This window comes from Melanerpes formicivorus, unplaced genomic scaffold (assembly GCF_026170545.1).
Source record: "Melanerpes formicivorus ecotype bairdi unplaced genomic scaffold, bMelFor1.0.p_v2 SCAF_5, whole genome shotgun sequence".
Taxonomy (NCBI): Eukaryota; Metazoa; Chordata; class Aves; order Piciformes; family Picidae; genus Melanerpes; species Melanerpes formicivorus.
The window spans coordinates 17,704,788-17,716,943 of NW_027142357.1; the positions used below are offsets into that span (position 1 = coordinate 17,704,788).

The following is a 12,156-nucleotide window of genomic DNA, read 5'->3' on the forward strand; positions in this document are numbered from 1 at the left end:
TTCAAATTATCTTCAAAATACCAGAGCAGACTGGTTTATAACCATGTAGCTTGCAGCTGACATTCAAATTTCAGAAAATATACTATACAGATATTCAGTTCAGATAACAGTTTCATTAGATACCTGACAGTACAAGAATAACTTAAATAAAATCATTAAAACCAGACATTATATAAATTGGAGCTCTCCAAATATTACACTTGATGATTCAGTCTTGTTCTCTCTCTGAAGTCAATAGAAATTTAATCCTTAATCCTGTATTTTGTCCCTGAGAATCATCTATAACTGCACTTATTCATGTATAATTATGTATAATAAGCAAACATATAAATATGGTAAGAAATATATGATATTATAATAAATTCCATTCTATCATAGATAGTAACTGACATCTTTCCTCTCAGATGGGCTGCTCTTAATAAAAACATTTTTGCTCTAGGTAACTTTGAATTATAAAAGGCACTCAGAATACTATCTTGAAAAGTTACACAAAAACTTCAACTCTATGGCATACATTCCATTTTTTTAATGAACTTTTAATCTTTTGTCATGTTAACCATCTTATTCCTGTGTTTACCTGTTCTTTATAAACTGCAATTCCTTTTCTTTTAAAGTTCTTAAAAAGAAATCAGAAGAGGAAGAACCTAAACCGGAAAAAGAACCTAAACCAGAAGTTAAACCTGTACCTACACCAGTAGAAAAAGTTAAGAAACCTGAAGGTACTAGATTACATTCAGATCTATTTGGTAAAGCGTAATTAAAAAATAAATAAATAAAGATCTTACTTTAAATTAAAGCTTTGATGAAATGACAACCAAATTTGGGTCTGAATTCTGCATTCTGGGATTGTCTCTCAGTCTTCACTCTATATAGAAGAGAACTTTACAAGTATTTTAGAATACTGATATAAATACAGCTGCAGTGAAGCAGTTAAGCCAAGCTTTCTTTTAGATGACATTTTGTAAATATTTTTCTTTTTGTTCTTTTAGTGTTTCCAATTCATTCAGATCTCACTTGTCATAATACATATTTCTAAACATTATGAACATCTAAAACTGTTTATGTCTAAAAAAAAATTAAAACTTTTAAAATACATGGGAGATAATTGTATTTGGGGATTTAAGGTGTTTCAATATATCTTACAAAATCAAAAATAATGTTTTGAAGTCCCAGAAGTTCCTAAGAAGAAAACTGAGATACCTGTCATTAAAAAAGAGGAGAAACATGTGCCAGAGCCACCAAAAGGTACAGATCAATGGTATTCTTTTTCCTTATCGCAGCAACTATATTGCTGAATATCATGCTAGATTAATCTAATGCGTTATTGTCATCCAGTTTGTCCATGGTTATTGTGTCATAATTAACCACTTTGCATTCTTCTGGGTTTCTTGTTATCTATAATTCTTCAATGCTTGAAAAATTAATCTTTTTTTCATTGTATCTTGCTTTGCAAGATTTCATCTCAAGTTAATGTCTTGCTTTCTGGCTGAATAAAATATAAAACAATATATTCTGTCTTTGATTAACCTCTCTCTGCATTGTTGCTTCTAACTTTAAATATTTCAAAAACCTGTAAATTAACCTATTTGTAATTGTTGTGTTTGAAATGCTAGAACCTAAGCAAGCAGTTACCCCAGTTCCTGGGCCTGAACCTAAACCTGCAGTAGGTAAGAATTCTTTAGTGGTGAATACCACTACACATTTTTCTTGTGTGTCTAGTATTTTCCATTCTGAGATTTTTTTCCTAAAAGGGTATTAAACAAATGTATTTAGTGTTATTAAGACTGGAGCTTTCATACAATCTGCAGAATATTTTAAAGAACATTGTGCTTGAACAAAACTTATTTATTAAATATTTGAGGACTTTTCCCCCCCTTCCTCCACAGCTCTAAAATCTCCAAAACCAGCAGCGGAACCAGCAGCAGCTGTTACAACTCCAGTGACAGCCCCAGTGGTTGGAAAGAAAGCAGGTATTTACATTTATTCCATGATATTTATGGGAGTTTTCTTTCTGAGATACCTAAATAACTACCAGACAAAGACAATCAAGAGCTGTACAATCATATAACTTATTCATTACAGGAAGATTTGAAGTCCTCTTCAGGGATCTTGTTATTCTAGGTTCTGTCACCTAATCTAAAATCCACGTGTCTCTGACATAGCTTAGAGATAAATGTGTGTTCTCGTTTCTGGATGGTGATACATGTCCTTTTATTTATTGTCGTGCTATAAAATATGTGTACTCTTTTAATTTATTGATGTTTTTATGTCCTGATATATGTCTTGTGAACTGCACCTTGTATTATTTGTACAACAAAAGAAAAGTTATATGTTTCTAAATAATTCATGTCTTGTTTGCTTTTTTGCTTTGAATTTGCTATTGAAGGCCTGAGGAAAAAAAAAAAAAAGTGGCAACGGTGTTGAAGTAGAGTATTGCTACTTCCATTTATTACATTAAGGACCCTTCTGTGAAAAAAGAACTGTGACAAGTCCAATACTTCTGAAGCACTCTGTACCTCAGGTCCATCAGTAGAGCTGCTGTGCAGCCTTTTCACCCATTGTTCAAAGAGCTTCATGTTACAATAAAGCACAGGTCCTGGGCCCTTGAGAAGCCCAGATGTGATTGTCTCTTAGCCATTGATTTGGTGATGTTGCCAGGCCTGAAGTGGCATAATGAGCTGATTTTATATAGATGGCCAGATACACCTTAGAAAGCTGTCCTCCTCTGCTACTTTAAACCTATATTGGATTTAAATCGGCTACCTAGTGTGACAGTGCTTTGTACCGTAATAGTGATGTGCTTAGGTCTTCTGTATTGTCTGTGTGCACCATTCTTTTCTGTCTTTTGTTTTGTGATTGTCCTGTGCGTTTTATACTGTGCAGAAAATAAGTGTTCAATGTCCATTTTATTTCAGGCATAGCTGGGAATTTTGTCTTAAAATATATTGTTCTTCATTCTTATTCTTATGGATTTTAACTCTCTAAATTACCTGTGAAACCTTTGTAGCTGCAGAAAAGCCCGATGCACCATCTGTACTAAAGCATAAAGTTAAAATACCCCCAGTGGAAGAAGAGAAGCCTGAGTCAATTGAGTTAAAGAAGACTTTGGTTGAGAAACACTTGCATGTAAAAGAGAGAGTAAGCCCTAAAGATATAGTACTGGACATTCAGACAGTAAAGCCAATTGAGCTTAAAATATCACTGGAAACAGCTGATAGAATACTGAAGCCAGAGGGAGATGAGCATGAGAAAGAGGATGTTAAATATTTTATCCTGGCTCCTGAAGAAGAGGAGCCAGAAATGACATCTATAGTTTCAAGAAAAACTCCCCTTAAAGGTGAGAAAATAGAAGTTGAAATAGATCACCTTCCTTATGCAAAGGATGAACCATTGCTGCCTGATGAGGAAATGAAATTAAATACTGTGATATCTGAACACATGGAAAAAAATTCTGGAGAAGAAAAGGGGGGTGAAATTACATTGGTTGTTCATAGGGAAGTTGCTGTAGAGAAAGTCTCTGACGATTTTAGTGCTCTTCACAAAGGAGAGATTCTTGTGCATGAAAAGGAAGAGGAAACTGAATCCACCTATATACATAAACATATACCCAGAGAGCCATATGAGCCCAGGGACCAGAAAAGACTTCTAGGAAAAGAGAGAAAAACAAAAATCAATTTGAAACATGAAGAATTTCCCACTGAGAATAAAAAGTCATTTGTAAAGGATATCAAAGAGGCAGAACTAGCTGGAACTCCACTGCTTAGAAGTGAAGAACAACGGGGAGGATTTACTCTAGAGACTGAACCACCACTGAGAAAAGATGTTGACCTAGAACCCCCTACTGAAGATGAGGAGATTCCCAGAGAAAAACCTTATGTATCTTTTAAACCATCTGTTCTTAAGCCAGAAGTAGTGGAAGAAAAGAAAGCAAGAGAAAAACATTCTGCAAAGGAAGGAGAACTTCATTATAAGGATAGTTCAGGAGATTTGTTGACTGAGAAAGCACTCATAAGTGATAAAATAACAGGCAAAAAGATTGCACCAAAGAAGGGAGAGAAAACTCCCTTTAGCACACACTTAAAAAATTACAATATTGAACAGTCAAGCGCTCCTGAAAAGCTGTCTGAGGATAAAGAAATTGCTACAGTGATTACAGGACAAGGAAAGGAAGGTAACGTTTTTGCAGGAGAACATGAAAAGGGGGTCAAAGATGAAAAAGCTGAGAGATCTGAGTCAGTAAAAATTCCTATTCAGCCACTAAGAAGACAAGATAAAAAACAGTGTCAAGAGGTTCATGCCATTCAGGATGAAAATAAAGAAATTCCACCTTTCAAAAGCAGCAAAGATAAAACTGAAGAAAAGAAACCCTCTATGACTGTGGAAGAAGCAAAGCTTTCAGGAAAAGAACTTCCAGTGATAGAAAGTACATCAGATGAAAAAACATCAACTAAACATGCCACTGGAAAGAGCACATCTGTTACCATAGAAAAAGACAAAGGAAAACCTTCAGACAAAATACTGCCAAGCAAAGGAATCCCTGGAAATGGAGAAGTTCCTTACTCCTCGAGCATAGGTAAGGTAGTAACTCCCAAGAAATCAGAAGAAGATATAGTACACCAGAAATCAGAATTTGCTCACACAGTTGAGCAGGTCAGGAGATTTTCAAGTGAGAACAGGAATTTGGATGCACCTGGGGAACCATGTGAAGTTCGGGATGTTCCTGTGAAGCCTCATGCAAAGCGAGGTGAGGAAGACTGCAGCCAAATTCTTCTACGAAGTGCTTGTACTATTTGCTTCAGGAGAATACCATTCGCCATTGTGATGTTTGTTTTGGTTCTTTAACACTGTTCACATTTCCATATAGTCTGTCACCTGGCTGTATTGATATTCAGTCACTCTGGCCATGTTTGTGTTATGTGTCCGTACATACATCTGTGTGATCTCTGTTTTCATTGTTTAAGTCTTACATTCTTCTAAGACTGCATCAATCCTGTGTTCCATTGTCTTCTGAGAAAACTCACATTTTTTCCTAGTATTCATTTTCCATCCACTGCAATAAAAATGTGTCCTTAATTTCATTCATATGATTCTCCCAATTGAAGAATCACAAAATAATGATGAAAAGCAGCATAACATGGGAAATATTTTCACAAGTCTGAGGTGATTCATCACAAGTTGGGACAGCGCTCACTTGTGAGAGTATCACATTATCCTGAAATATACTTAATTTACACAGCTTATGTTTTTGTTGTCTTCATTATTAAAAGTGTGTGCTTTTTCTAAAAAAAAAGCCTTGTAGCTTGCAGTGGGTAGTTAAGTTATTTTAGCTGACAACTGGGTAATGTTCAAGGGCCTAATTTTGAATAAAGTATCAGGGAGTGTCAGAATTTTACAAAATAATGGGCAAGCCAAAAAAAAACCAGGGTAACTAGGAGCTCCTCAGTTTCCTTTCAGTCCTTGTTACTCAATATATCTTTCCCATGCTTCAAGATATTGAACTCACCATTGAGATATAGACAGTACACATTGTATGTGTGTGTGTGTGTATACGTATGTATACACACACACACACATACATATATGTATATATACATATGTTTACATCTTCCTTCCATTCTATGTGTTTCTAACTAAAGGCAGAGAAAAACTGATTTGTAAAAGAAGTGTTTGTCTTAATTTTACTACATATGCTTACATTCCTAATGATATTGCAATTCTACTTCAGAGGCCAAGCCATCAAAAGAGGAACCTCCAAAGGGCATCAGTCCAATCAAAGGTAAGATACTAAAAGTTAATACCTACATGCAAAAGTGATAAATCCAAATTAGTTTATTAATTTCTTAATCTGAATTACAGCCAAGAAGACACCTTCACCAGCAGATGCAGAAAGAAGAAAACTCAGGCCAGGCAGTGGTGGTGAAAAACCTCCTGAAGAGCCTCCATTTACTTACCAACTCAAGGCTGTACCGCTGAAGTTTGTCAAGGAGATGAAAGATATAGTGTTAACAGAAGCTGAATCTGTTGGATCTTCTGCAATCTTTGAAGTCCTTATTTCACCGTCCACTGCTATTACCAGCTGGATGAAAGACGGAAGTAACATTCGAGAGAGCCCAAAACATAAGTTTATTGCTGATGGCAAAGATAGGAAGCTGCATATTATTGATGTCCAGCTGTCAGATGCTGGTGAATATACTTGTGTATTAAAACTGGGGAACAAAGAGAAGACCTCTACAGCCAAACTCGTTGTTGAAGGTATTCCCTGTTTCAAGTTTATCAATAATTCAAATGCTAGCTACTCCTCAAGCTAGAAGTACTGGTACTTTGTGAATTTACAGCAGTTAGTAGAGGCATCCTTTTGCTTCCATCAATCACTGCACATATTTATTTAACATGTATGACATTTCTGCATCACACCTTCTGTATCTAAATGAGATAAATGCAATTGTTTTGTTTCCCACAGAACTCCCAGTGCGGTTTGTGAAAACACTTGAAGAAGAAGTTACTGTGATTAAAGGCCAGCCACTGTACTTGACATGTGAGCTTAATAAAGAAAGAAATGTGGTCTGGAGGAAGGATGGAAAGATCATCAAAAACAAGGCTGGAAAATTCGCTCTGGGTGTTATTGGTTTGTCACATTCCCTTACAATCACTGATTCGGATGATGCTGATACTGGCACTTACACTGTTACTGTGGAAGACACTGAGCTGTCATGCTCATCTTGTGTTAAAGTAGTAGGTAAGCAATCAAAATCATGCTTTTCTTTGGATGTCTGGGCTTTTTTTTTGTTTGTTTGTTTGTTTTTTAATTAAGAAAGCTTTTTCTCGTGGAATTACTATATAAATCAACAGATAAGGATTTTTCCAAGTTTTAAAAGCTTGCTTTAATAAGAAAAAATGTTGTTCATTCTATTTCCTCTATTTGTGACCTGTCTACTTAGAGAAAAAGTCCACTAAGCTGTATTTTTATGTAACCTTTTGTTGTGCAGAAGTTATTAGAGACTGGTTAGTAAAACCCATAAGAGATCAGCATGTGAAACCAAAAGGAACTGCTACCTTCTCCTGTGACATTGTCAAGGATACACCAAACATTAAATGGTTTAAAGGAGATGAAGAAATCCCTGCTGAACCAACTGACAAAACAGAAATCTTGAGAGAAGGAAATAAAATTTTCCTGAAAATCAAGAATGCTGGCCCTGCTGATATCGGGGAATATTCAGTGGAAGTTGAAGGTCGCCGATACCCAGCTAAACTGACCCTTGGGGGTAAGGAAGCTTTTATTTGTATTATAATTAATGAGCTCATAAGCTACTGTTCAAAAACCTTTAAGCAAGCAAAAAAGGTAACCTGAATTACTATAAAGCGCTATCAAAACTTGACCTAATTATACATGTGTTTGTTTGTGCACTCTAGAACGTGAAGTTGAGCTTCTGAAGCCATTAGAGGATGTTACAGTTTATGAGAAAGAAACAGCAAACTTTGATACAGAAATATCTGAGCATGATATTCCTGGTGAATGGAAGCTGAAAGGAGAAATCCTGAGACCTTCACCTGTAAGCATCCATGAATTTCACAATACAGTTTATTGAAATTAAATGTGGTGAATAGTCAGAATCATAGACTCAACCAGGTTGGAAAACACCTCCAAGGTCATCAAGTCCAACCTATTACCTAATACCTAACTTCCCTTGACTCTTTACAACAAGATCTTTGTGGTCTGTCCTTGCTACTGAGGCCAGAACGTAGAAAGACTAAACATTATGGTGACAGAAATACACTGGTTCTCTAAGTAAGAATTATATTCTATAAAAGGGCTTTATTTTCTAAAATGATTACAGCACATTATTCAGACAATAATAAAAATATACTACATACATTGCTATGAATGATGCTGACACTTAAAATAAGGGTTGAATGCTGAAGAAATGTACTCCATTTTTCTCATTGTGCTGACTTTCCTTGAAAAACAATTCCAAGCTCTCTAGCTGACTCTTTACTGCATATAAAATGTTTGTAGAATCTCTTTAGTAAAAATACCTAGAAATAAGACACTGGCATTGTATTTACCAAAGTCTATAATCTCTCTAGACATGTGAAATCAAAACTGAAGGTGGAAAACGCTTCCTAACTTTGCACAAGGTCAAGTTAGATCAAGCCGGTGAAGTCCTCTACCAGGCACTCAATGCATTTACTACAGCGATCCTGACAGTGAAAGGTACAGTAAACCATGATGTGTGATAGCAGCTTAAACAGAGTTCACATGGATCACATACCAAATGATGTGTCCTGTTTTGCTTTCAGAAATTGAACTAGACTTTGCCGTGCCCCTTAAAGATGTTACTGTCCCTGAGAAGCGCCAAGCAAGATTTGAATGTGTTCTTACTAGAGAAGCTAATGTTATATGGTCTAAGGGCACTGACATACTCAAAATTGGAGAAAAATTTGACATCATTGCAGATGGAAAGAAGCATATTCTTGTAATCAATGATTCTCAGTTTGACGATGAGGGAGAATACACTGCTGAAGTTGATGGCAAAAAGAGCACAGCAAGGCTGTTTGTGGAAGGCAAGTATCTTCTTATGAAAAAAAAACAAAACACCAAAAATGTATGAAGAATGTATCTTTTAAAACCACATTAATCTTTTTCTGATGGTATTTATGTGTCTGCATTACAGGTGTGAGGTTGAAGTTCATCTCACCTCTACAGGATCAAACAGTGAAAGAAGGGGAGACAGCTTATTTTCAGTTTGAGCTTTCCCATGAAGACATGCCAGTGAAATGGTATAAAAATGACAAGAGGCTCCATACAAGCAGAACAGTTTTTATTACTTCAGAAGGCAAAGTTCATAAACTAGAAATGAGGGAAGTAACACTTGATGATATCTCTGAAATAAAGGCTGTAGTCAAGGACATGAACACACAAGCAAACCTCAAAGTCTTAGGTAATTGATTTAAAACATATTACAATGTATAAATCATTTTATAGGTAGAAAGTGACAAAATATTGATGTTTTAGCAAATTTGTAATACAAATTTACTGTTTCATATCTGTTGTGCCTTTTGTAGAGGCCGATCCTTATTTCACTGTGAAATTACAAGACTACAGTGCTGTGGAGAAAGATGATATTACCCTGGAATGTGAACTTAGCAAAGATGTGCCAGTGAAATGGTACAAAGATGGTGAAGAACTAATAGCTTCCAACAGAATTTCCATAAAAACTGATGGTTTGCGCCGCATCCTGAAGATCAAGAAGGCTGCAGAGAGTGATAAGGGTGTTTATGAGTGTGACTGTGGAACAGACAAGACAAGTGCTAACATCAGCGTTGAGTGTAAGTTATGACGCTCTGGTTAAAAGAAAGTACTAAAACCTTTGTAAAATGGCATAAATGTTCTCTAGAGCAGAATACAAAAATTCGTACTGTTAGAAAACATGCTGCTATGATGAACAGCTGAAATAGCTGGATTTGCATTAGTATTTGTAAGAGACAATACATCTTAGAATATATAAATGGCTGTTATAAAGACAGTGACAATCAGTTATTCTCCCTGTCCATTTATAGGAAGGAAAACAGTTTAATTCACTGTAACAGGTATCTGGGTTAATTACGAGGAAAAATATTCTTAATAAAAATAATTAGACTTTCAGACATATTACAGAAGGAGATTTTTGACTGCCCACATTTGCATCTTGTTAAAAAGAGGTTTGAAGTCTCTCCCTAAAAAAGGGATAGAGAGTTGAGAGTGTTTTCAGTATTCCATTCCTATGGTGTCAACTGAGTGAGTAAACTGATGTCAACTTTTGCATCATTTTTTTTAATTTTAGCTCGCTTAATTAAAGTGGAGCGTCCACTGTATGGAGTGGAAGTATTTGTTGGTGAAACAGCACGATTTGAAATTGAAATTTCTGAGCCAGATGTCCATCCTGTATGGAAGCTAAAGGGAGAAACCCTAACACCTTCACCTGTAAGGCACCTTCTTTATTTTTAGACCATAATTTACACAGGAAAAAAAAATCTATAATAATAATTTCTCTTGAGTTATTACTTAGTATACTCATATTGTGTGTTACTTTTTCACCAGGACTGTGAAATCATTGAAGACGGGAAAAAGCATATTCTTATCCTTCATAACTGCAAACTTGATATGACTGGAGAAGTGTCTTTCCAAGCTGCTAATGCTAAAAGTGCTGCTAATCTGAAAGTGAAAGGTACAATCTGCACTTTGCCAACTTTTCCTATTTATCTCAGGGCCTTAGAACAACTCTAGCAGCAGAAAGGCCTATATGAATGTATTACTGAACTGAAAGTGTTCTTCATTGATTTCAGAATTGCCTCTCATCTTTATCACACCACTAAGCGATGTGAAAGTCTTTGAGAAGGATGAAGCCAAGTTTGAATGTGAGGTGTCCAGAGAACCAAAGACTTGCCGCTGGTTGAAAGGAACACAAGAGATCACTTCAGATGAAAGATTTGAAATTATTTCAGATGGAACAAAGCATGCTCTGATTATTAAATCTGTTGCATTTGAGGATGAAGCTAAATATGTGTTTGAAGCCGAGGATAAGACAACAAGTGGCAAGCTTATTATTGAAGGTTTGTCTGACTTTGCCTTTCTTTCAAAGATTTGCACCAATAGTCCTTGAATAGTTTTTGTTGTTAGCATGATTGCTAATGAAATATTATGTTGTTATAGGTATCCGCCTGAAATTCATTACTCCTCTCAAGGATGTTACAAAAAAGGAGCGAGAAACTGCTGTGTTCACTGTGGAACTCTCCCATGAAAATATTCCTGTTGTCTGGTTCAAGAACGACCAGCGATTACATACAAGCAAAGTGGTTTCTATGACAGATGATGGCAAATTCCATACACTTACGATCAAAGACCTTACTATTGATGATACTTCTCAGATTAAAGTGGAAGCTATGGACAAATCTTCAGAAGCTAAACTCACTGTTCTTGGTAAGAATACCAAAAACAATTTACATTAAAAGAGTCTTATTAGTGAAAATGTTGATCAAATTATCTTGGGGTTGGTTGTGGTTTGCTTTGGTGGAGCTCTTTATTGGTTTGGCCTAAATCTGCTATGTGGTTTCTTTTGACAGTTTTGCAATTTGGGTTTTTTCTTTGGGTCTCCATTTCCACCTGAACAAAGTATAATTAAAATAACATTTCATGCCACTTGCAAAATTAACATTTAGATACTAAATATTAACTGCTAGATACTTAAGTGGCACTTTGAAATTCAGAACATCCAAGCAATGTTGTCAGTAATATTAATAGTGTGTTGAATTTTTTCTTAGATATTTCTTTTCTCTGTCTCTTTTTTTTGTGTAATACTCCTAGAATTATAGAATGGTTTGGGCTGGAAGGGCCTCCAAAAGTCATCTAGTCCAACCCCTCTGCAGTAAGCAGGGGCATCCTCAACTAGACCAGATTGCCCTGAGCCTTGTTGAGCCTCACCTTGAATGCCTCCAGGGATGGGGCCTCAACTACCTCCCTGGGCAATCTGTTCCAGTGCTCCACTATCATGGTAAAAAACTTGTTTGTAACATTCAGTCTAAATCTACTCTTCTCTAGTTTGAAGCCATTGCCCCTCATCCTATCACTACAGGCCTTTGTAAACAGTCTCTCTCCATCCTACTTGTAGGCCCCCTTCAGGTACTGGAAGGTCATTATTAGGTCTACCCAGAGCCTTCTCTTCTCCAGGCTGAATAACCTCAGCTCCCTCAGCCTGTCCATAGTCATAAGGACTATATTTAATCCTTCTTTCAGGGCATAAACAAGAAATGTATTTTATGGTAAGAACTATGTGTCATTTTTGAAAGACTAGAATTTCAAATTGAAACATATCCTTTTTCTTTTTTTTTTTTTTTAGAGGGAGACCCTTACTTCACTGGGAAGCTGCAGGATTACACTGCTGTAGAGAAAGATGAAGTAATATTACAATGTGAAATCAGCAAAGCAGATGCACCAGTGAAATGGCTGAAGGATGGCAAACCAATTACTGCATCAAAGAATGTCATTATTAAGGCTGATGGTAAAAAGAGAATCCTTATCCTCAAAAAAGCTTTGAAGAATGACATTGGACAGTACACCTGTGACTGTGGTACTGATCAAACTTCTGCTAACCTCAATATTGAAGGTACAGTTATTTCACT

General features: G+C 36.1%; 1 protein-coding gene across 28 annotated transcripts in view; it reads left to right on the forward strand.

Moving 5' to 3' along the window:
• The window catches only part of TTN (titin), a 250,969-nt gene that overhangs the window by 142,245 nt on the left and 96,568 nt on the right, over positions 1-12,156 (forward strand). For 26 of the 28 annotated variants that reach the window (XM_068138463.1, XM_068138479.1, XM_068138483.1 and 23 more), the window contains 19 exons: positions 615-719; positions 1,168-1,245; positions 1,614-1,667; positions 1,887-1,970; positions 3,008-4,744; positions 5,726-5,776; positions 5,857-6,252; positions 6,461-6,736; positions 6,987-7,262; positions 7,411-7,550; positions 8,086-8,212; positions 8,299-8,562; positions 8,673-8,939; positions 9,064-9,327; positions 9,822-9,961; positions 10,079-10,205; positions 10,324-10,590; positions 10,691-10,957; positions 11,874-12,140. In XM_068138463.1, coding sequence (XP_067994564.1) covers positions 615-719; positions 1,168-1,245; positions 1,614-1,667; positions 1,887-1,970; positions 3,008-4,744; positions 5,726-5,776; positions 5,857-6,252; positions 6,461-6,736; positions 6,987-7,262; positions 7,411-7,550; positions 8,086-8,212; positions 8,299-8,562; positions 8,673-8,939; positions 9,064-9,327; positions 9,822-9,961; positions 10,079-10,205; positions 10,324-10,590; positions 10,691-10,957; positions 11,874-12,140 — 5,187 coding nt within the window. The remainder of the gene's footprint in view (positions 1-614; positions 720-1,167; positions 1,246-1,613; positions 1,668-1,886; positions 1,971-3,007; positions 4,745-5,725; positions 5,777-5,856; positions 6,253-6,460; positions 6,737-6,986; positions 7,263-7,410; positions 7,551-8,085; positions 8,213-8,298; positions 8,563-8,672; positions 8,940-9,063; positions 9,328-9,821; positions 9,962-10,078; positions 10,206-10,323; positions 10,591-10,690; positions 10,958-11,873; positions 12,141-12,156) is intronic. The other 2 variants (XM_068138485.1, XM_068138492.1) reach the window with 1 other exon arrangement.